This window comes from Telmatherina bonti (genome assembly GCF_933228915.1).
Source record: "Telmatherina bonti genome assembly, chromosome: 2".
Classification (NCBI taxonomy): Eukaryota; Metazoa; Chordata; class Actinopteri; order Atheriniformes; family Telmatherinidae; genus Telmatherina; species Telmatherina bonti.
In genome coordinates this window covers 14,306,702-14,332,276 of record NC_136620.1, presented here as the reverse complement: position 1 = coordinate 14,332,276, position 25,575 = coordinate 14,306,702, and the positions used below count along the sequence as shown (strand labels likewise).

The following is a 25,575-nucleotide window of genomic DNA, read 5'->3' as shown; positions in this document are numbered from 1 at the left end:
AAGCCGGAGTACCCGGAGAGAACCCACGTATACACGGGGAGAACATGCAAACCCCACACAGAAAGGCCACTGTCCAAGCCCCAAGCTAAGAACTGAACCAGCGACCTTCTTGCTGTCAAGCCACAGTGCTAACCTCCATTTTGTTTATTTTACATAACATAGCATGATATTGTCTACATTTATAAAAATGATGACTATGAAACTTATGCTGACTTTTATTATAATACACCATCCATCCATCCATCCATCTTCTGCCGCTTATCCGGGGTCGGGTCGCGGGGGCAGCAGCCTAAGCAAGGATGCCTAGACTTCCCTCTCCTCAGCCACATTTGCCAACTCTGCGGGGGGGATCCCAAGGCGTTCCCAGGCCAGCCGAGAGATGTAATCCATCCAGCGTGTCCTGGGTCTTTCCTGGGGTCTCCTCCCAGAGGGACGTGCCTGGAACACCTCACCAGGGAGGTGTCCAGGAGGCATCCTAACCAGATGCTCTAGCCATCTCAACTGGTTCCTCTCGATGCAGAGGAGCAGCGGCTCTACTCTGAGCCCCTCCTGGATGACCGAGCTCCTCACCCTATCTCTAAGGGAGAGCCCAGCCACCCTGCGGAGGAAACTCATTTCAGCCGCCCGTATACGACATCTCGTTCTTTTGGTCACTACCCACAGCTCATGACCATAGGTGAGGGTGGGAACATAGATCGACTGGTAAATCGAGAGCTTCGCCTTCTGGCTCAGCTCCTTCACCACAACAGACCAGCGCAGAGTCCGCATTACTGCCGACGCCGCACAGATCCATCTGTCTATCTCACGCTCCATCCTTCCCTCACTCGTGAACAAGACCCCAAGATATTTAAACTCCTCCACTTGAGGCCGGACCTCCTCCCCGACCCAGAGAGGGCAATCCACCCCATTCCGACTGAGGACCATGGTCTCAGATTTGAAGGTGCTGATTCTCATCCCAGCCGCTTCCCACTCAACCGCGAATCGCTCAAGTGAGAGCTGGAGATCACGACCAGATGAAGCCAACAGGACCACATCATCTGCAAAAAGCAGAGACCCAATCCTGAGGCCACCAAGCTGGTTCCCCTCAACACCTTGACTGCGCCTAGAAATCCTGTCCATATAAGTTATGAACAGAATCGGCGATAAAGGGCAGCCTTGGTGGAGTCCAACCCTGACCGGAAACGAATCCGATTTACTACAGGCAATGCGAACCAAGCTCTGACACCTGTCGTACAGGGACTGGACAGCTCGTACAAGGGAGTCCGGTACCCCATACTCCCGGAGCACCCCCCACAGGAGCCCCCGGGGGACACGATCGAACGCCTTCTCCAGGTCCACAAAGCACATGTAGACTGGTTGGGCAAACTTCCATGCCCCCTCCAGGACCCGAAAGAAGGTATAGAGTTGGTCCACTGTTCTGCGACCAGGACAAAAACCACACCGTTCCTCCTCAATCTGAGATTCGACTATCCGGCGGACCCTCCTCTCTAGGACCCCTGAATAGACCTTACCAGGGAGGCTATTATAATATACAATAGAAAATAAAAAGCTTTTTAGTGTGTTTATGCATCACTTGGTCAATTTCAATAATGCTGAAAGTAAATACGAATATACAGGAAGATTCCCCTTGATACCACCTTTCATTCGAGGTCTCATTGATGACTTTATTTTGAAGTTTTCTGGAGTTGTAGCTTTTTGAAATAGGAATTTTCAAAAAGATAGCGCCTGAATATACTTACTGTAAAGCACTAGGAATAGTCATTTTGGCTGCTATTGTCACCACATTTTACCTGGCAATAGGTAAGGCTTCATGCTACATCTAAATCTAGTTTTCCAGTCCTTATTCCCATCTCTCCATATGCAGCACATTGACAAAATATAAGAAAAATTCAAGTGAAGGAAAAAAACTGTTATTTCCTTTTGTTACAACTTCAATAACTTGATGCTTGTTAGTTACAATAAATTTGAAAGCTCAGGGTGAATATTTAGAATGTTATCTTTAGAAGAGACCACGCTTTTGAATGAACTCCAAAGAGTTCAAGAATAGCATTTAATTTAATATGGTTATGCCTTTTTTTAGGTGTTCTTGGCATTTTCAGGAGGTTACTGTAAAGGGGTTAATCATATATAATGTGAATACATGTGAAACCACAGGACAACATGCAGATTAGGGCAAACTTCATTTTCCATCACAATTAACATTTAGCAAATAAGAAATTTTGAAAGAGTGAATGTACCACACTGAACTTCCAGCAGCTCACCTGACAGGCATTGTACAGCAGCTGGTGCTCAAACTTGCGAATCCCAAGGATCTGCTGGAACATCTCATATAGCTGCTCTTTACTGAGGATGAGCTCTGACACAGCACTCAGATGGGGCCGCTGCGACTGGCGTCGCATGTCCTCCTCTCCCCTGTAGATGGCATCATACTTTGCAATCCAAGAGCTCAGCACAGTTTCTTTGCTCAGACCATCGATTTCAGGAAGGCTGCGGACGCGGCGCTCTATGTTTTTCTTGAAAACTTCGCGGAAGTCATTGGCTGAGCAGCCGCCGCTCTGGACCATTCGGAAGACCCGCTCACTCTTTAGGAAGCCCTGGCATGGAGAGAGACAGACAAAAATGAGCAACAATATTTTTCAATTATGTTCAGTTGTTGTGAAACAGAAATTACAAACTGGGTGATTCTAAAGCCCCATTTCCACCTGCAGTATGGCTCAGTACAGGTGGAGTTGGGAAATATTTGGTTGTGTTTCCTCAGGCAAAAACTGGGAAGGGGCCCAGAGGATTGGATGTCACCCTTCCACTGGAAATCCCAATTTTACCGATTCTGTTCTAAAGGGTGTAGGGCTTGACCCACTGCACACTATGGAAATAAATCTGTTCCACCTGATTTTGAATTTTTATAAGCCTTTAAATTTGAGGCACCAAAAAAATTATGCAGCGAATTAACATCTAAATAAAGCTAATGAGTTAAATGCTTCAACTTTCCAATTGTTTGTTTTCGCTACGTTTTCAGAGTTTTAAAATTCAAGGCTCAAAATTTGAAGATAGAAAACCTAAAGGAAAAAAATTTAGACACAAAATTCTGTGGTTAAAATTCACCGCCAGAAAATCAATTTTAGTGTCCGCACCACTGGGATAACATCAAACTGGTATTCAGCCAATCAGGTCACGCTTTATCAGTCACCTGACTATACGCTCCAATGCAAGTGGCGACATACCTATAGACTTCTATAGAAAGATGTAATGCAGAAGTCATGTGGGTAATGGAGCTGCTGATAGTTTCAAACACCAACAGTTCCACCTTGAACCGTTGTTCATTTTCAGGTGTTTTGGAAGGATTTTCTATGTTAGGTGGCTGAAATGATGACAGTTTTTGGCCTTTTGAATCATTAGCTGACTATTCTGCAACACATTAAGTCAACTTTGTTATTTAATCACTGGTTTATTGCAGTTGTTAGCTGTTTGTTCACGTGTAAAGATTTTTATGGAATTTTAGGTTTACCCTTTGATGATGGCTGCATTAGTTTGCCTGATTTTAATTCCTGGTTGTAAACTATACACAATAATATTAACTACACATTTAACTTTTCTGAGACCAATGAGGTTAATTTAGATGGAGTTTCCATCCTTAAAGAGACAACGCCTCAGTAACAGCAGCATTAATGGAGAGACAGCCTGGTCCTGATGGATAGATCTGCATGTTTTTAGTTTAGAAAAATTAATAAATATTTGATTGTATAAATGTGTATTATTTTTCAGCTGATATCAGAGCTTGATGAACCCCCAAGATTCCTCTGCCTGATGCAGCTGCTGAAGTTTTCCACACAGTCTTTTCCATGTGTGCCAAGAAGAAACATAAATGCGTGATGTTTAAGAGTAGTGTTGGAAATTGATGTTGTTTGGGTGTGTGTATGAGTGTGTATGCGTTTGAGTGTGAGAATGGAGGGGCTGAAGAATTTTCTTTGTTGTGTTTTTATGTCACTTTGTGTTGCATTTTATTGTAGAAAAAGTGCTTCATAAATAAAGTTTGATTTGATTTGATTTGATAAATGTGTTGCTGTTCCAGTACGTCCAGTCACATTCTCAGAAAGCTTCCCAGTTTCTCGCTGCAGCTTCACATTACTGTGATTACCATCTCATCCAGTTTGCACACATTCTCCATTTCTATTATAATTCCAGTTGTGTCTTAATTAACCTATGTTAATTACGTTTTAACATTTATTTTATATCTTTTAAGTGTAATCTTATTATTCTTACTGTTAAACACTTTGGTCAATGTTTTAAAGGGCTTTATAAATAAAGTTGGCTTTGCTCAGCTTGAAATTTTATGAATATGGATGAAAATGCTTTTCAAAAATGAAAACAAGAACTAAAACCTCATTTTTGTGGCTTCCTCTCCATTTTTGTTCCCTTTGTCACTGTGCATGACCATAACATGAAGGAACAGTTGCATCCGCAGGAAATTGTGTCTTGGCTCTACAGTAACTTCAACCATTGTAAAACTTAAAAGAAGTCAGTGAAGTGTAAAACAGGCTTGGAACAAGAAAATTACAGCTTTAAGTCCCAAACAACTTTCTTTGTCCACTTCTAAAAGTGGCCCTGACTAAACCCATTAACCTTTAATCCCTTCTTCAACTTCCTGAAGAAGTGACAACTGACATTGAACAGTCGATGAAAAAGTGAATGAAAGAAAGTATTATTACACAAGCCAGGGGAATCTTATATATTTAAAACCATCAACTTTACTCAGATGCAACCAACTTATACCTACAGTATGTGCAGCTGTTGATGACATGTGGAAAGATAAAGGTAAATGTGTCTTTTCTTTACAAAGTCTCACTCAGTCTTATAGTTTTTGCTTTTTCCCAAGATATCAACAAATCAATCTTTATTTCAAAGGTAACTTTCTTACATACATCATAAGGCAAAGCTTATCATTGTCAGTAAAAACCATTAAAAAACAGTAACGAAAAAGAAGAATAAGATGATAAAACCACATCAGAACCACAGTTTATCCATCCAGACTGTCTGACCACAAGCCCACATCCACATACACAGATACACACAATGGTTTGATCAAATTGCTTTGAACCTCATTGACATTTGATATTATTAAGCTAATGAACTTAATTTATAAAAAGCTTAAAGCTTGAAAAAGATTTTTTTTTTTTTTTATGTCAACATCTCCAGCTGCCCTAAGATGCCCAGGACTGTAATAACTGAATGATGCCTCTGAATGATGTTTTAGTTCCAACTTTATGAATGAATTACAGAAAAAAAACCCACCTCATATACACATAAGCACAAACTCATACAAGGTAGACTTTGTGTTGTCTATCGTATGAATTTGTGCTGATGTGTATATGAGGTGCTTTTTGTTTTCGTCTCTCCAGACTGCACCCCCACAGTCTAGTGCAGAGGCTGGCAACCCGTGGCTCTGGAGCCGCATGCGACTCTTTAGCGCTGCCCTAGTGGCTCCCTGGAGCTTTTTCAAAAATGTTTGAAAATGGAAAAAGATGGGGGAGGGATATATATTTTGGTTTTGATCTGGTTCTGTAGGAGGACAAACATGACACAAAAATTCTTAACTTTTTCCAATGCTGTAAAAATGTGTAGAATAAATATTAAATTTTAACATTTCTGTCAAGGAAGATTTGCGTCATAGCCTGCGACACACGTAGCCTATCAGCAGGGCGGGAAGAGGCAGGTGGCTGTTGTAAACAAAACCGGCGGCTGTGTGATGCGCCATGGATATATGGAAAGGGAAAAAGAGAAAAATACAGGTAACCGAGGAGAACAGAGGATTCCACGTTTCTTGGACCGAATCATTTGCATTCATTGCCAATGCGGAAGGATTGCCTGAATGTTTGCTCTGTAGCGAGAAGTTGTCAAATAACAAGAAGAGTCATGTGGAAAGACATTTCCAGGGAAAGCATGCTACATTTGCCAGTTGGGAGTGAGACAAAATTGCAGTTGCATTTCTTCTGGAGAAATTAGAGAAGCACAAAAATAGATTTAAGAAGTGGATTGCATCTCCAAACTCCACTACTGCTGCAAGTTTTTTTGCAACCTGGGAGATAATAAAATGTGGAAAACCGTTCACAGATGGTAACTACATGAAGGAGTCATTCATCAGCATATCAGAACACCTATTTCCAGACTTAAAAAACAAAACCGAGATAATACAGAAAATCAAAGACATGCCCCTCTCCACTAAGACAGAGAAGGAAAGGACCATTTAAATGGCAGCCAACATCACCGATCAGCAAATCAAGGACATTAATTCAGCACAAGTTACATCTTACATGCCCGATGTTGAGAAGCTGACCAGTGATGTCCGAAAACAGAAGTCACATTAAACGGGTAAGAACATAATCCTTCATAGACACATATTGATTAACAAAATTATTTCTGATTTTTGTCAGTATACATTTGGAATGCCACTTGGTAATATAATCGGGTTTTGGTGCTCAGTCAAAGGATAGCTGCGTTGGTTGCGTGTCAAAAGAGAAGAGGAAGCTGCTGCGTTTTACCCTTTCACTGACTTGCTTGGCATTTGCACAGAAATTAAACTGTATTCATTTGATTTTATATACTTTACCTTTTTAAAAGACTGCTGGTTTATTTTTATAAATGCAGGCTGCATTTTATTGCGCTCTGTTTGTTGCCCAGATAAGGGGCACGTTATGCACATTCCATTTTGTTGTTTTTTTCGAATCCTCAAAATAAAAATGACATCAAAAATCGGATTTCTTTAATTTCATCAAAGCAACGAAACATAATTTATTAATATAGTATTAAAGTTAAATATGAGGCGGCATCGTACAACAGAGCAGTCACATGGTGCGTCACTCTCTACAGGATGCACTGCGGGGAAAATAAACATTTTATGATTAAGGCTCATTATGTATTTGTAGTCAACTTAGTCATTTTGATAGTAGGCTAATATAGCTAATATAGATACATAAAGCATGTCCTAATGCATCAGTCCTAATGTACCTCTGTTCTTATCTGTTGAAATGCGGCACCAGATAAAGCTGGCTGCGAAGCCTCAGTCTGCCGGGTCCTGTGACTCTACGTATTATTGTTTGCCTGCCAGAACTTGGACGGATTTCACTGGAACTTTGAATTTCCCCTTTAGGAATGAATAAAGTATATTTGATTGATTGTAGAAACAAGGGCTTTGGGAGCTCAAAAACAAATCTGATAAATATTTTGGACTAAGACAATGAAGAACTCAATATATTAGGAAATTAATTAAAATGCAATAAAAGAACTTTGAAGAAGTACTGCATAACCTCCCAAGGCTGACAAACCACACTTAACGCCTCTTATTTTCCGATCCAGGCCATCATTTTACAACAGCATTTTGCTTTATGGCACTGCATAAAACGCCAGCAACTAGATATCAATACACTGGTTGTTTTGAAGCTGCAGAGTATGCAAAAAAACGCAAAGGGACATGTTGAATGGAGAAAAGTAAAAAATAAGAGAATTTAACAAAGAAAGAAACAATACAAGGGTCAACATCGGACTGACTTTTAATGGCTCAAGGGAGCTCAGAGAAGAGACAGCATGGAGATGGATGCTGGATTAGCTGCTGTTAGGTGCTGGCTCAATGAAGAAATCTCTCAAAGTACAGTAGTGCTGCTTAAATACTAATCTGGAAGCACACAGGAAGGTAATACAGACATTATAAAAGAGTAATATGAGCTCTCTCTGTTTCGATCAGAGTATTTGAATTTTGTACCACGTGTAATGGGTTTATTATTTTTTGTAAGTGGCCTTACTAAATTGTAAAATTCTCTTGTTGTCTTTATCTTTCTAATATACCATTAAGCATTTATATCTGACTAAACGGGTTTTATCTTTTCTCGTGGTTTAAAAGAAAGAATAGGCAGCAAGATGTCCAGCATTTTTCTCTGTGTCACATCCTCTCTTTGGCTGACTAAACAATGTGTTTGCTTTCACACTACAAGTTAACCACACCTGGGTATGTTTGCAAGAGAACGGAGACCTCTGGTTTTAAGTGGACCAAATTTATACTCCTACAGCTTGCACCAGATTGCCAGTGCACATCTACATAACTCCAAACAAACCATACTATCAGTTGAAGCATACTAAGGTGTGTTCAAAGCAGACAAAACAATGCCAGTATGAATGTGGAACCATAAAAGCCAGCAGTTAGTCTAATAAAAAAAAAAAGGTGGTGTGTTCAACAGTATCAAAGGGATCACTGAGGTCAAGAAGTACAAAAACTGAAAGATTTGTCTTGTCGATGTTTGTTCTAATATCATCTACAGCTGTGACCAGCCTTCAGATAAAGGAGATGAATATTGTTCATCCTTTATGAGTCCTATAATACTAATCAATACAGGCCTAGTGCCTGTTTATCACTAACAATTTATCTTGACTAAACAGTGCAACTGCCAAGACTTAGTCACATTTGGATCTAACAACCATGTTGTGTGCGCCACTGCCTCTTGGAAATGTTTTTATCTTTTTTTCATCAATCCATTTAAAAAGGTGTGTGTGTGTGTGTGTGTGTGTGTGTGTGTGTGTGTGTCTCTGTGTGTGTGTAAATCTTACACGAGACAGATTCAATCTGAACCCGTCTCGGTCATCATAACAATTCGGGTGGGAACAATTAAAACTCCTCATCTGTCTGTGGGGATCTTTGAACTGGTTGTCATCCTCACTTCAGTGGGCATTTTTAACTGTGAATTATTTTTCTAAAAACTTGTGCATTCAGACCCTCTTGTGTACAACAGGCCTTAATTAATGTTGAGGAGATAATGTGGAATCAAACAGATGGAATCAACAAGCAGGGGTTTTCTCCTTCCAACATGAAACAAACATGTAGTTCATCAAGTAGATATTACAGATGGACCCATTGTTCCTTTGAGTTTCCGATGTAATTCTGAAATTGGATGTCTGTTAACATCAATATCTTCCAATTGTCACATTAATTTACATGAATATTAATGCTCCTGTTATTGTTTAAAGTATTGTTTAAGCTGTACTAAACATAACTTCTTCATTAGAGAGCAACAGATAAGTATCTATATACTTGGCTCTTTTAAAAAACAGTTAAAAACAACACTTTTATGAACACAATTGTAACTGATAGAGTGCTTGTGGTATGTTGACATTAGACATTCAAAGAAATGTGTTTAACTTTTAGGTCTGTTTGTTGTGATTTAGGGGAGGTGGCTTTATAAGACCTGTTTGGTCTTCTCACTTTCTCCTGCACAATATGTTTTCTTAAATTATGGTTTTATAATGACCAGATGTAGTGTAAATAAAGAAATAAAAGTTAAAAAGTTTCAAGATCCTACAAAGGAGACTGTGGTAGTTGCAAAAGTTTGACATGTACCAGAGGTTTACATGCATTAGTGAAAGCATCGCTAGCTCTGCGTTGTGTAATAAGCTACAGCTATGAGCAAAGCAACCCAAGATGGAAATTCCCAAGTCTTCATTCATCTTCAAGTTAGTCCTATCTTTACACAGGATCCCAGCAATTTAGCAAGCTGAACATTGATAATTCACCTCCAAATTATTTGCAATTTCATGTTGTTTATTTGCTTCGGTCGAAGGCCTTAAGACTCACTAGAAAGCATCAAAATTTTCACTTCCCTTTTAATCAGCTTTTTACTCAGAAAACTGACTGATTGGTGGGTTAGACCAGGCTTTGTTTTATGTCAAAAATCCTAAAAACAAGCTTAAAACATCTTAACAGTGGTGCTTTGTTGTTGCTTTTGTTGAGGTGCTATTTGTAACCTAAACATTAATAATAAAATTAAATTAATGGGTGGAATAAATTGAGAAAAAATACAAACAGAACTCTGTAACAAGAACTACATGATGGCAAACATATTGTACAACTATTGAACGATGAGGTATTACCTTATTTACAAAGGGGCTTGTACACCTATTTACAAGTCACCACCAGTGTTATTTAGGTCTCTGTTGCCGGTGCACCTCACATCAACTTCACATGTCAGGGGTTTTATTTATATTTCAGCTTCTCTGTGCCGCCACTACCTTTATTGATGTCTATTCTAATAAAAGTGGTAGCCGTGGTGCCGTGATACCAGACAGAGCACTGCTTGAAGATGATTCCTCCATTTATTTCTGCAAACTCCTGCGTGTTGTAAAATACATCGAGCCATCTCCAAATAACATCCTTTAAATTCCTCATGACCATACGACCCACAACATCCAAACGGAAAATCTTGAGCAGTGAAAATTACATTAGCTCTTCTAGATCTGCCCTATACTTTGCTGAAATCATATTTGTCATCTTTTATCGTGTCTAGGTATTTTATAAACCATTTAAAAGTATGTAAAAACAAGCACATTTAATACTAAAACACTTTCAAACTAAAACACAATGCAAACATTTTATACTTTAACAGTAACACAAACGTGTGTACATAATTATTACGTTCAATAGAGCTAATGAAAAAGATGCTATGTGTATGTGTGCGTGGGGTGGGTGGGGGGTTGTAAAGGTCATCACCACCTTGACAGCTCTGAGCTTCCCGTCAGCTCTAAAGAAATCCAGCCCCCACCCCCTTCAACCCATAAAATACTTGATCAATTATTTCTATATTTACCCTGTACACTATACCGACATTCTGACAATATAATAATAACTTAACATGTTTTTTGAGCCTGCATTTCATGTCTGTAGGAGGAGTGATTCTCTTTGTAGGCTCCAGAAACAATTTTGCATTGCTGGAATTCAGTAAAATCTAATTTTTTTTCTATTAATGCATCAGTACAGTGTTTTGGTGCACATATGTTTTTCACAGCTCTTTTAGCCCCACAATAAAACATTTGAACGGTTTCCATTTTGTCCTCCGTAATACCCAGCGGTGGGAGTGATACAAATGACGTCAACATGACCAATGGGTAAGACCTTTCTTTGTTTGAAAAGTTCTGATCTCTCAGTCATGGTCCTTGTTGACCCTTCATTCCTGCATCTTCACCCAAACTGGTCCAAGAAGATGGTTACCCTTCTTGGTTCCGGTTCAGCAGAAGGTTTTCTCCCCTCTGTTACCACATGCAAATGAGGAAGGAGGATTGAATTAAAGAGAAGATTTGATCCAATTCATTGGTTTCCTTATCTTGTTTTTTTTTTTTTGTTTGTTTGTTTGTTTTTTTACAAACTGTTTAATAGGAACTCTGTCATCATAAACTGGATTACTTTGAACCATAAAATGCATATTTAAATGTATGAATTTTAATGAGGGTTTGTGATGGTGTTTTACAATTTAAATTGAATTTATTTAAAGCGTAATATTTACTCAATTGAATTATTTAAAGACAAGGCAGTTGGTAAGCATTTGGCTTTTTTGAGTAAATTATGCTACAGTATATAAATATATATTTTTATTCTTCATACCTTCAGTGTAGGGGTGTGCAACCTTTGGTATCTCACAGTTCGATTACAATTTGTGTACTATAACTTAATTATTAAAACAGAATCAGTATTATTTTATGCATCTTTTTATCCCACTGAAGGATTTTTTTTTCACTCCATGGCTACCTTTATACAACTTTATACTCCGTTCAGTACATTAAATCAATATATTGTATAGAAGTTAGACATAAAAAGTTCTTTTCAAGGATTTATTTCTATAAAGAATAATGTACCTGCCCTTATGGATAAATTCATTCGAGTATGGAAAATGTCTGTGTTAGCTTAGCGTTGGTCAGTAAAAAGCCATCTTCCAGCAAAAGTTTATATTGCACACATTTCAAAGATGAATCCAGCAATGAGGCAGGTTTCTTCTACTTGTTGCTAATAGAACACTGATAAATCAGTAAATCACACCCATTTCTATTGACTGATAAGGTCTGTTATACATTTTTTTTTTTTTGTAATTTTTTTACATGGTTGAGATGGTAATTAACTTATTTGTTTTGATTTAATTTATGACTTTTAAAAGCAGCTTGCTAGAAATGTATTTAAATAAGACCTTGACCAATTATTTTAATATTTGGGAGCCATTTTCCACCAAGTAAGTCAAGCCAACTTTATCGATAAAGCACTTTGACACCAACTGCTGAAAAAAGTAGAAATAATTGAACATTAAGACATGCTTTAATTCACTAAGAAATCAATGTCCATCACTTTATGAAGCTGCAATCTCAGTAAAGATAAAACTGGTGTTTAAGAATTTGTCTCTCATTAAAACAAATGATGATGAATGGCCTGTTGCTGTTTTTTTTTTTACTTAACCACAAATCAATAGATTTAATGAGGAATTTAAACACCCTGTGGACTCGGGAAGGACTTAAACTGAACCATCAGGCCATCCTACATGCTCTTCTCTAGTATGTCTGTCAACGCAAATGTCAGCCATTATTACTAATAAACTGATCAGCAGGAGACTTCCTCCCTCCCTGCTGCTTGGTTTAATTGGGGCTTTAAAACATCACTAAATTATTTAAAGAGGAGCAGAGCACCAGGTTGTGAGTCAGAACATTAAAAAAAAAAAAAAATTGTATTTGCAACATCTTTGTCACAGCAGTTGTTCAAGAAAAAGGCAGAAGAGCATCTCAAGCTCTGACAGCAGCAGTAATATGTTTAAACCAAAGTTTGGAGTATACTAACCCTATATTACACTATGAAAAAAAATGTAAATGTAAAACTCATCTCACAATCTGTCATTTATTCCAAACAGAACATAAACATATGAAATGTTGAAAGACATTTTACCATGTCATGTAAAATATTAGCTAATTTTGAATCTGGTGGCACCAACACATCTGTGAAATGATGAGACAGGGCCAACAAAACGCTGGAAAAGCCATTACTACAAATCTAAAACAAATGAAAAACCATTTGACAACTAATTTGTTTAATTGGAACCAAGTCAGTAAAATGACTGCATACAACAGGAGTACTTCAGAGGCAGATGGACAGAGATTCACCAATCTGAGATTTATTGGCTCCAAAATTGTGACAATTAAAAAAAAAAAAAAAAGTTTCTAAATGTGAAGTTGTGAAGACTTAAGAAGACCACATCATCTACATTGTGTAGTATTGTTAAAAGATTCAGAAAATCTGGAGGAATCTGTGTGGATGGGACAAGTCTGAGGGTCAAACTGGATCCTGGTGAACTTAGACAGCCCTTTATTAAAGACTTGCATGAGTTTCCACTGTGAATCCTTGCATGAGCTAAAGACGACATCCAGAAATCACTGTATGTGAACATTTCACCCTGAAATATACAAATGCAGGTTAAACCTCTAACATGCAACAGACTATTGCCCTTTATAACAGTTCTTTGTCAAACAAAAGCTGAGTTTTCATCACGTTTTGTCACAAAATAAAAATGATATTTGTATGTTTCGACAAACAACAATTGCCATTTGCAGGTGTTTCCATTGAACAGTATTCAGCGTTTTATGATCAAGTCTCATAAAATCTCGTTCCTCGCGTGAGATCTTACGAAAATTACGGCTTATGCAAGATAACCACATAGCGTTCTTTTGGGATTTTCCACTTGCTGCAGAGAATTTGCTACGCCTTTTTGAAGAGTTTCCCCTTCTTTTTTTTTCCCTAATACTTGCTGTTGTGTGTTGCATACAGGGCCATCTTTACCAGAATTAACCTGGAGAAACGTAAATCCCAAAAAAGTGTTTCCATTACACTTTTCCAATACGTTTCTATATTGAAACGTCTGAAATACCACCTGATGAGAGTGTAAAAACTTTTTTGTGATACTTGAGACTTCTTTTTTTAAAAATATAGGTGTTTCCATTCGCGTTTTGTATTGCAATATTTAGTTTTTACACGATTTTAGGTGTAATGGAAACGTACCTAGAGATTCCAGACTTATAACTGTAAACTTCCTGCATAAATTATTTCTTATTTTCATACACAGCCGGTGTGTGGGGGAGGAATGTATCAAAAACCTGCAGGACAACAGCCCTGAAGAACTGAATTTGGATACACCTGTACTATAGGTTAAGTAGTTTGCTGAAAACTGCCTCACTAGTGTTTCGTGTACACATGTAAAATCCCAAAACTCTAGCTGGAATGCACCACACAGCTGCCATCCAAACTTGATGAACTAATTCTTGAGTTGTGGGAGTCAAATCTAACTTTGGTTGAACAAACTTCAACCCAAAACTTCCTCAGTGGCTTGGGCGGTTTGATGGATGTCATTTCGTCAAGTTTTTCATCTGAGAGCCTCACCTTCGAGCTGGTCTGACTGGGTTTATTTGTACAAAAACAATTGAATTCATGTATCATAAGAACTGAATGACATCAAGATTTAAAGGTTTCTTCACCACCTGAAGCAAAGTTACGAATATTTTTTTTTTCCCTCCACCAGCTAAATTTACTTCTTCAAACTAAAAATGTTTTTTAAAAAAATGGTTTCAAAGTTGTGAAGGTTGGCACTGATGGAGGTTGAAGGCTCAATGATGAATTACATTACCTTAAGGATTTGGCAACATTTTGATTATAGAATAATAAATTATACTTTTCTTTCAATAGATATTCTGACTGATCCACTAGCTTGTGTTTGATCAGGAAGGTGAAGGATGAAATCTGAGCTGTGGGGCTGAAAAGAAGCTCTGAACAGGCGATATGATGAAACTCCTGCAATTCTCCATTATTATGTCCCAAAAATTCTCTGAAATTCTGTGAGAAATCTCCTGATTAAAATGCCGCAAGGGCATAGTTATTGGCAGAGATTCATATTTTAATTATCCAGAATATAAATGCAGATGAATAAATTTAATATGTAATATAATGCATGTATGTAATATATAACAATAACATCAACATACTCTCAATGTATCTCAATATATTCTTTTTCAAAAAGAAACAAAACATTTTATCCCAATGCATTTTCAATGCTTAACTTGAAAGCCCTTTACTGACCTCAGTTGTCCCCTAACAGGTAATTTAGCTTCTATTTTCACTCCCTTTTCTTCTCTGAGATCTCTCCAGTCAGTAAAAGTCAGTCTGATGTTGGCTCACCTTATCGCGTGCTTTCACTTTCTTTACACAGAACAAACATTTCTCTTTGCAAATAAATTCAAACTTGCTTGTTTAAGTGTGGTGAACTTAGAGACACATATGTATTTTCTCATAAACTGACAACTGACTGGGGTCTACATGAAATGTCTGAACTGCTTTGGTCAAAACAAGAAAAACACTGAACCAACTCTTTTGTCTTCAATTAATTACGTCTTTATTTAAAAGGATCTTTTTAGGCCCTAGATTGAGCCATGACTACAGTCTACCCCTTCTTCCTCTGCCTCTGTCTCTTTTGATTTATGCAGTCAATAACTGCAATACAACTCAAACTATATATCAAAGCTATAAAAAACTGAAAATAACAGTTTCACCAACCTAATTCTCAAGTCCATAAACTCCAGACATCAGTCGTCTTTTCTGTCTTTTGTTCATGCAGCTAACAGTAAAACTTGTTGCTGACCCTCCCTCATATTTCACTGTATATTTCTATGATGCTGTGACTAACGCTATACTGATGGTGCATTCAATTACAAACTGAATGCCCAATCTTTCAGATCGCAAAAACATATCAGACTTCCATTTATGAGTCAGACTTGTCTGAAATGTCACATAGTTCATTTCTTAGACGGCGATAAAGGATGTGTGTAATAGCACAAAGCAAGGCCAAAAGGATTTTTAACTTTCACCTCAACCTGAAGTAAAATAACATCATCTAAAGTAAAAGTTAGTTGGAGATTGATGGAGGAAGCCGAATAACCTTAACATAAATGTCAAATTGTCAGATTACGGGAATATGCTTTATGTGCTGCAGCAAAAGTCATTTTTCAACATGTCCACTTTGAGCATAATACATGTTAAATGAGGTTTAAATGTTACACCATTTCACAGTGGAGTGAATTTCAGCAGCGAAAGTTGCTTTTCTTACTGTAAAATGACTAACTCAAACTGTTTGCTTTCCAAACCTTCAAGGCAGCAACAACCTCTTAAACATCATTGCTCATTTCATTCCTGCTTGACAATGTGTTAACACAGCTGAATGTTAGCACATGCATGTCTGTTTAAAAAGAAAACAATGACTTCTTATTTACTAGAAGTCAAATGGAATAGATTAGTTATATTATTTCCTTTTCTTTTGTATATAGATGGAATAAATAAAATTAAATGTTTAAAATTAACAGATTTTCTGAACTTGTGTTTTTATAGAAGCAGAGACACATTGCCAGTACTGAAATCGCCTTTCGTTATCCGGACCTGGCTGATAAGCAGTGACAATGCACATTTATATTTGAACAATGCATTTAAGCTTAGTTTTTATTCAACAAACAATGAAGTAGTCAAAGCATATTACACTGTCTTTTAAAATTGTGTTCTGAATTGATCTGTGTATCCTGTTTATTGTTAATTTCTCCTGAACAATCAATGTGAATGCAATTAGTCAAAACCTATTTTAGATTATATAATAATGGGCATTTTATCAAACAAAACAACAAATGGTGGAACCATCACTCAAAATTCACTGCTCTAGTTTATTTGACATAAGTTTAAAACATTATGTTGGAAAGACCCACAAGATCAATTTAAAACAAGACCTGGCATATATTTTAAATTGCGAACATCATTTTTCTAAAAAGAAATTTAGAATTTAAATTTTTATTCCCAGTTTCAGTTCTGTATTAACATGGAATCCTTCTCTGATGCCAGTCTCATCACTGAACATGGATGTTTCCACCTTCATGTCATTGAGAAGACCTAAACTCCCAGAGTTGCTGCTCAGAGTCCAAACACCCCCCCCCCCCCCCCCCCCAAAAAATAGTGTTGAGAGCACGGCATGAAGCTGGCCTCCCTCCATTAATATCCATAGCAGTCATAGATCCTGCAGCATGGAATAGAGGGCCATCTTTACTGCGATTTCTTCTTTTTATACCATGGCAGAATATGATCAGTTAGAAATTGAATGAATTTATCAGACGCCACCCTAAAGAGTCCTACCATATCACTCCTCATTACACCAGTCTAAAACATCACTCCACCACCACCTGCTGACATGGAAGCCTTGTTAGGACATGCTGTCCATCCACCAACAAATCTCTGAATGTCATGCATCTTTGTCATTGAAGTCTTCCTTAATTTGTCTTTATTTCAACCAACCACTTAGCCCTCGCACACTCATTACAATTAAGTGCCTTAAGTTTTCTGAAATTTTCCATGTTTTCATTACTTTCACAAGGCATTAAAAGTACTTTCCTCTTTTCAGGCCGATTTGGCCAAATTGGCTTTCAGTATACAGAAACCAAAAACCCATAAGACATCCTTGGTAGACAATCGATTAATAATATGGAACAACCTTCTTATGTAACTTCCTTGAATTAAGTTCAACTGGGAAAACATTGATCAAACCTGTGAGATTGTTATCAATGATTTAAACGGAAAGGGGAGTAAATACAAAATAAATTTAAAACAAGGTAAAACCCGAATGGTTGATCAGTTGAACTCCTACATGCAGAATCTTCTGGAACACAGTGTCACTAGATATGACCTGGTAAAAAAAAGATCTATTGTTATGCTCAGACATTTAAAACAGTAATTGAAAGAGTGATCCTACTTTTTCACATGACCAGTGATGAAGCTACTTATTCATTGTTGAGATTGAACTGATCAGCTGTTGGTAAGTTTAACAAGTTACCATTACAGAAGCGCTGTAGCCCCAAATATAACAATAATTGAGTATATTTAAGACAATATGAAAGAATGATTTATCTAACACAAACCGGCTGCACACACTATGAGCATTTACACAATCCCCCTCAGCTGAGTGTAAATCCATTTCCACTGCACATTAGCAGGACTCTTTGTGAAACTTGCATCAGAGCAAGCTGACAAAGACAGATACAGGCCTCCCACTCATGCACCAAGGAGCACTGGGGAGTATGTTTCCACCTTCACCTTTGGGAAGTGCCCAAAGGGTGAGTGCTTGTGCTCCTGATACATATTCAGCCTCTCCTTACATGACAGGTGTATTTGTTAAGAAGGGAAACACAAACCGGTATAACATCCACTTTTGCTTTGTATGAAGCCTACATACAAGTCTAGATGATGTTTACAACAGCCAACATTTTTTATTTGGATACACCAATTGTTTAAGCTGATTAATAGGTAATGCTTGCACCTACTGAACGATTTAAATAGGGAAAATCACAGCACCAAACTAGCTTTGCTGCACTCGTCTACACTGTTGCACTTTACACAGCTTATTAATTTAAAATTTTATATTCGTTTAGATGATCTGGATCTCAAATATCCAGTGGAAAGAAGGTAGAGGGTTTTTAATCAGATAACAGCGCACCTTGACTTTCAATTCAATTCAACTTTATTTATTTTGCATCAAATCACGGCAATGCCATCTCAAGACGCTTTACAGACAGAGAAGAAAACATAATGAAAGCCAATTCATAATAGCCTATATAAGGTAACCAACAGATTGAGTTGGGTCCAACTCAATCTCCCATCCTGAGCAAGCACACTGGCAACAGTGGGAAGAAAAACTCCCTTTTAACAGGAAGGAAACCTCTGGCAGAACCCGGCTCAAGAACAGGCAGCCATCTGCCTCTGCAGTGTGGGGGGGAAGAGGACAGAAAGACAACAGACAACAGACTTTAAACCCCCCCCCGCCACTTATGTTAGCTGGTTAGCTACCATGAGCTTCGGGTTAGCGCAGTTAGCTCTTAGTTACAGTCAGCCTGGAGTTTTTATGGATGTCAATCATGCCCCTCTCCCCTTATTCACAGCTCCACCTCTTTGCACAGTTTGCAATTCTGACAATACGTCTCAGGTATATGTATATATACATACATATATATACATATACCTGAGAAGCCCAAATAATGTATAAAACTGACAGTTTTATAACTTTTTCTGCATCAGCTATCACTGTTTCACTGTTGGAGTCTCAGTACGGAAAGATCAGCTTGTTATAAGGTCCAAATAAAGTTTGTTTGTTTTGTTTGTCTCGGAGCTCAAGGGCATATAATGAAAACAGACTAGACAAATTATTTCACTAGTGAAGAGGGGAACAAAATCATTAAATGAACGTGTTTATGAGCAGAGAAAATCAGTATGACAGCTGATTTACCCTGCTGACTCTCCAGATGTCCCATATCCTGCCAGTTTCAACCTCCTCTGCTCATGATTCACATCCATCTACACACCACTCTCCCTCTACTGTTGTGTGTTGCTCACAATCATGAGCCTTTTATGAGGCAAATGTCTCACAACGTTGCTTTACATAAGAATGCACAGCTGTGTTTTAGATAATATTCAATGTACAGTAACATTGATTACAATTCTGTGGAGTATTTATGTCACAAATTGAAGCCTGGAGGGGAATATGTGCACCATGTCATATCTAAAACAAATTCATTTTCTGTCACCTTTCCACTGCTGCCTATCTGAATAAAGCCAGTCTATAAACAGATTCTTATTGAACTCCTAAAAAAATCTGATTTCTACTGCAAATGACTCATATCATTAAGGGGATCGTATTTATATCACATTTGTAAGTACGGCCATTACTTTGTGTTGTGCTTCACTGTGATGTCAGCTAAATATTGGGACAATACGTGCAGTCTGAAGGGTGCATATGACATTTTCATGTCTCTTCACAACTCAAGATAATTTGAAGATTTGAAGATTTATTACTCACGTGTTGAGCAAATAACATACATTTACTGCACATTGCCTCAGGACACATCTGTCTGAACCAAATCCATTTGCAGTGCTTCGGTGGCTTTCAACTGCAACAGCAGCAGCGAACACCTTTAAAATGAAGTTAAAAGACTACAATACTGCACAATTTCTAGAATTTTCTAATCACTCCAAATGATTAGCTCCCCATTCAACAGAGCAGTGATGAATTATTCAAGATATTTTTAAATTAAATTTAAAACTTGCAAATAGCAAATTGCAAAGGAGTGTGATTCATTTTCATAATAATGCAGATTTTACAACATCCACAGTTTTACTAATCCACTCTCTTCAGAAGTAATTCCCATCCTTTGTCTTGCGTGACAGTCATATAAAAACCACGCATCAGCTTCACTTAGCTGCAAAGTCACGTCGCATTTGTTGACCAATTTTCCATAAATTCCTGAAATGCTGAGACAAAAAAAAGAAACCAGTCCAACTTCTTAAATGTCCTGGTTAGGTGAATAAAGTCAGTTTTACTGACGAGAAGTGCTTTAAATAGTCTTAAATTTCAGATCACAGATACCATGTTACCATTAATAACACCAACAAAGAAAACTGGATCCATTTTAAGTGCAATACATAAGATTTTACTACAATGATGATTCAGCTTGTTCATCTTCATAGAGATGCAAGTCGGAGACACGACTAGACTAGACTAGACTAGAATAGAATAGAATAAACTTGTTTTGGCCGCAGGCTGTACTTTGACAAGTAAAACTGTACAGTTTTTGTAGGAGCAGTAGTCGTTAACAGTTAAAGGAAAATGGGGAACAGAGGTAATTGACCAGTTCCGCTGAGAGGGTCTCAACTGCAGCCTGGAGAATGAGGCGGGGCTGGATATTGGGCAGGGCTGAACGTCCAACTCAGCCCCCTCAACATTTTGACCGGATTAACCCTAACTCTAACCCTAACCATAACCATGCCCATTGGACGTCCAAACCTGCCCAATATCCAGCCCTGCCTCATTCTCCAGGCTGCAGCCGGGGATTATTGCTTCCTCTTGCTGTTTGTTGTTTTAGCTGGCTGCTAATTTTTAAGTAAATCTGTCAGAAATTTGAGGCAACAATCATTTTATTTTTTCTTTATCCACATTTAGAGCTCTAGAATGATAAATGTTGGGTTGTGTATAATAAGTAAACAATCTACAGTGTGTCTGTAAAGCGTCTTGAGAAGGCACTGCTGTGATTTGACGCTATATAAATAAAGTTGAATTGAAACACATGAAAACACATGAAGCTCTTAAATAAAACAGGTTACTTCTTGTGTTAACGGTGGAGAATACTTCAGATGGCTTTACACAGTTCATGAATAAGTCCAGTAATTGTTTAATGTCCACAGGATGACAATACTAATGCTTAGATTCAACCTGGACCTAAACCTGATCAGTCTTCTGTAATTATTTCCCGATTAATCTTATGCACACCGAGGAGAACATTTTTTCTTTGATCATCTGTTCCATCCTTATCGTGCAACCATGTTAGCTCTGTGTTTAACAGATCTCATGAGATTCTCTCATCTTTCACTTGCTAGAAAGTCAAGCTGCAAATGGTCGATAAGATCTCCATCTTAAAGCGGATACAAGGAGCTTTGACAGAGGAAGCCGGCACTAAACTGGGGCAAGACAGAGTCGGATGGATGCAGAAGACTGGCAGATAACAGACAGAACGTAATCATGGAATACAGAGAGTGAGGAAATTTGCTGCAGCCTCTTCTCATGTCTCTCCTCCTCAGACAAAGATGGGAACTCAAGCTTACAACTTAGTTTGTCATTGTGTCCTAACTCCACAGGATGACAACATCCACAAACCCAAACAGCTCAGCAAACCCCTGCTGAGGAGGATGAAGGTGGAACAAATGTGTCAGACTGTCAAATCATTTTTTGATGTGTTGCCTTTTTTTTTTTTTCACCGATAGAGAATGCACACTTGAAAACAGAATGCACTCCTTCACCAAATTAAGATCATTTGTTGTTCTCTGATTAGAAATACCAGTGTTATTCTTTCAGACAATCAGCACTGTTTACTCTTTTTCAGATGTGTCAGAGTAGGTCTGCCATCAGAGCCAGAAAGATTTTTTGTATAATTTAATAAATGTTCCTGTTCATATTTTACTGCTCCTTTTGCTTAAATGAGGTTTATAAAATCAGTTCTTTTATAGCAGCCAAAAAATATTAACTTATCAGAAATCAATTCACACAGATGAACAGATCATTTATGTGATTTCACAATAAAAATATCAGAACATAAATGTTTAAATAATAAAATGATCAGTACGATGGTGCAGTTGCAGCCTACGGTTTGTAGACTAGTAGGTTTGAATCCATCTGATTGTGAATAGCTATATGAACATTTAATGATTGATAGTGTTTAAATTCATGGCAGGTGTGTGAAATTACACCAAACAACAGGTAAACAACTTCTGAGACTGAAACAGATGGCAACGCATCAAAAGAACTTAATTCATTCTTCAGCAGATTGTAATGATCATTAAGTTTTCTACATTGTAACGACTCTTCATCTCTCTTGTGATCTCATCTTGCCAGGTACCTTTTTTCAGCATGTTTTAGACAAGTTTTTAAACACAGTTTCCAAGTAAACAAACAAAGTATATACTTAAAACAGTTGCCAGGTGCCCTCAAATAGCTGTGGTGATGTCACATTGTTTTGTTTTTCCTCACTAGCATTTTTCTAATGGTTTTGCCTTTTCCTCATTTCATCCTGCACCAAACAAGTACCCGACGTGATGGTAATATAAACTATAGAAGTATACTGTACATTTATGTATATAACTCTGGCTGTACATGGCCCATAAATACAATTTAAAAACTGTTTTATAGGCTGATGTTTTGTGTTCTCTTTAGTTCCTGGTTTCCTGTTTTAGTTTGTAGTTTTCCTGGTTTAGTTCCCTGATGTCTACTTCCCTGTTTTGCTCTCCCGTTCATTAGCTCACCCGGACTCATTAGTTAAGTCATTCCACCTGTGTCTCGTTCTGTTTGTGTGTATACATACAGCTTGGCTTCTGTTTTCAGTGGCTGGATGATTGTGTGTTAGACCATGTTTCCCTGGTAAGTTCTACCTTCAGTTTATTCCATGATTAAAACCTCCATGTTCTGCATCTCTGGTTCCCTTCTCCTGCATTTGGGTCCACACCTCCACCACCACTTGTAACAGCTGAAGTCCACACTGGTGACAGAAGTTGGAATGGAGACTGCATAGTTGCTTCTTGCTGCTACATCATGTCCATCGACCCCAGAGTGTTAACAAGATGCATGAGTCGTATTAGCCATGCTTGCTAACTAGGCATGTAAGGGTATCAGTATTCAGATTTTTTCGGAAACAGATTTTTTTTTTTGGTACAATGACATACTCCTCTCCCACACAGGATAGTAACTGCCTTATACTGTAACTACAGCCTCTCGCTAGCAGATGATCAGGCTAGCGACAGAATTGAGAAGCCAGAGCTTTAAAACCCTCTTTCCTTGTTAAATCTCCTGTTTGGGAGCATGTTGGTTTTCAAGTTAACCCATAAGAATCAACAGTGACATATATGATACAGGAACATTTGACATTGTCTTCTGTCTCTAATGGACACCAGGAAATAAAAGATTATACTATAAAAATTTTAACATAATGGTAATAAATGGTGAATATCCCAAAAAATCTGTTTGCTTTTTTTATTTTGTTATACGGATAAATAAAGACCTCATATAGAAAAAAATAGACTTACAATAACATTTTTCATAATTTGGGTAAGTTTATGGGTTAAGTATGTTAACAAATAAAAACAAGTGGAAAAGAAAAAAGCAGTCTGCCTGTCTCGTGACAAACTGTGTTCGAGATCTGAACCCCCCTGTATCCCAACCCCCTTCACAAAGGCAACAATCAGCATGTTAGAGATAATGTTAGAAACTTTTGGAGACTGACATTAACACATATTAGGTTTGCTCTTGTCCATAGGCAGTGGGTGCTCTCCCAACAGGTTACAAACATAAAGGTAAGCATATTTATCACACCTAAAGGTCCCAGTCAAAGGAGGGCAACAACCAGACTTTTTCCCATCAGCAACCTGACAAACCACAGCACATATGCTGTGCTCCAAAGGTGAAGGTGTGTGTCAAACAAGAAGACATTTCTCGAAGCCAGAGGTCTACCAAACTGCCACTGAAAGCTGAACAACATCAATGTGATGCCAGTTGAGGATAAAATTCACAGGAACAGATGTGAGTACATGCCATGAGAACAAAGAAGCTGAAAATGGATGCTAAATATGTCAGTTCACTGCCATACAGTCTGTTCAATTAGTCATCCAACCTTGGATACCAATGCAAAATGTGTCAGTAGCACCCTACTGTATGGAATACATACACAGTATATGGTGAATGTTATTTCATGTGTTGGAGTGCTAAACTCTGAAGTCACTGTAAGAGTTTGTGCTTGTGGGTCAAGAAGAGTGTTTCAGCAGTGCAACGCTAAAGGTGCACTTTGCTGTCGTGTCATCAAGATGTCTATGGGATGCTGTGTAAACTTCAAATAAAAATATACAATGATCCATTCATCCATCCATGTTCTGCCGATTATATGGAGTCAGGTCGCGGGGCAGCAGCAGGGAACCCCGGACTTCCCTCTCCCTAGCAACATTTGCCAACTCTGCGGGGGGGATCCCAAGGCGTTCCCAGGCCAGCTGAGATATATAATACCTCTAGCGTGTCCTGGGTCTTCACCGGGGTCTCCTCCCAGAGGGACATGCCTGGAACACCTCACCAGGGAGGAGGCATCCTGACCAGATGCCCGAGCCACCTCAACGGCCTCTTGATGCGGAGGAGCAGCGGCTCTACTCTGAGCCCCTCCAGGATGACTGAGCTCCTCACCCTATCTCTAAGGGAGAGCCCGGCCACCCTGCAGAGGAAACTCATTTCAGCCGCCTGTATACGAGAGCTTGTTCTTTCGGTCACGACCCACAGCTCATGACCATAGGTGAGGGTAGGAATGTAGATCGACAGGTAAATTGAGAGCTTCGCCTTCTTGCTCAGCTCCTTCTTCACCACAACAAACCGGCGCAGAGTCCGCATTACTGCAGACACCACACCGATTCAACTGTCGATCTCACGCTCCATCCTTCCGTCTCTCGTGAACAAGACCCTGAGATATTTGACCTCGTCCACTTGGGGCAGGACCTCACTCCCGACCCAGAGAAGACATTCACTCTTTTCCGGCTGAGAACCGTGGTCTCAGATTTGGAGGTGCTTTTTTACAAATCTCATTAACTCACATGATTCCAAATAGAATATAAACAACACATCAGATGTTGAAAAGGAGACATTTTACCATTTCAAAAACTTACACTTCAATTATTCTACTATTTCCTACCATCATTACTTCCCGGTTTCTGCTGCAGCAACAGTGTTACATTTGTCCTGGATGATGCATTTAAATTCGTCATATTTTGAAATAATAATTGTCTGCTCCTCCACGGTAAAGTCGGCTGCTCTACAGGGTTTCTCCATGTTTGGATTGGTCGCATACTACACAGTCCACCACATTTATGTCAATGTGCACTGATCAAGATTAGAAAACCCCTGCTGGAATACCAAGATGATAACCAACACTGTAGTACCGCTTATCAGGAATGCAAATGTCTGGGTAAGTCAACCTAGGTAGCAGAGATATAGCCCGGGTACGTTAACCCAGCCTAGAAGTGCAGGACTCAGATTCTCTCGGATCTGTAAACTACAACCCTATGCATGTCTTTCTGAAAGTGTTTGATCAGATATTACAGGTCATCTTACCTCATAGTAGCTCCTCACTGCGTTACAGAAAGCTTCA

At 38.5% G+C, this 25,575-nt stretch overlaps 1 protein-coding gene across 1 annotated transcript in view; it reads right to left on the bottom strand.

Moving 5' to 3' along the window:
• The window catches only part of cadps2 (Ca++-dependent secretion activator 2), a gene marked incomplete at both ends in the record, with an annotated part of 215,682 nt that overhangs the window by 157,599 nt on the left and 32,508 nt on the right, over positions 1-25,575 (bottom strand). Inside the window, 2 exons of the mRNA XM_079247774.1 lie at positions 2,262-2,594; positions 25,539-25,575. The exon at positions 25,539-25,575 is cut by the window's right edge and continues 22 nt beyond it. Of these exons, the coding sequence (XP_079103900.1) occupies positions 2,262-2,594; positions 25,539-25,575 (370 nt within the window). The remainder of the gene's footprint in view (positions 1-2,261; positions 2,595-25,538) is intronic.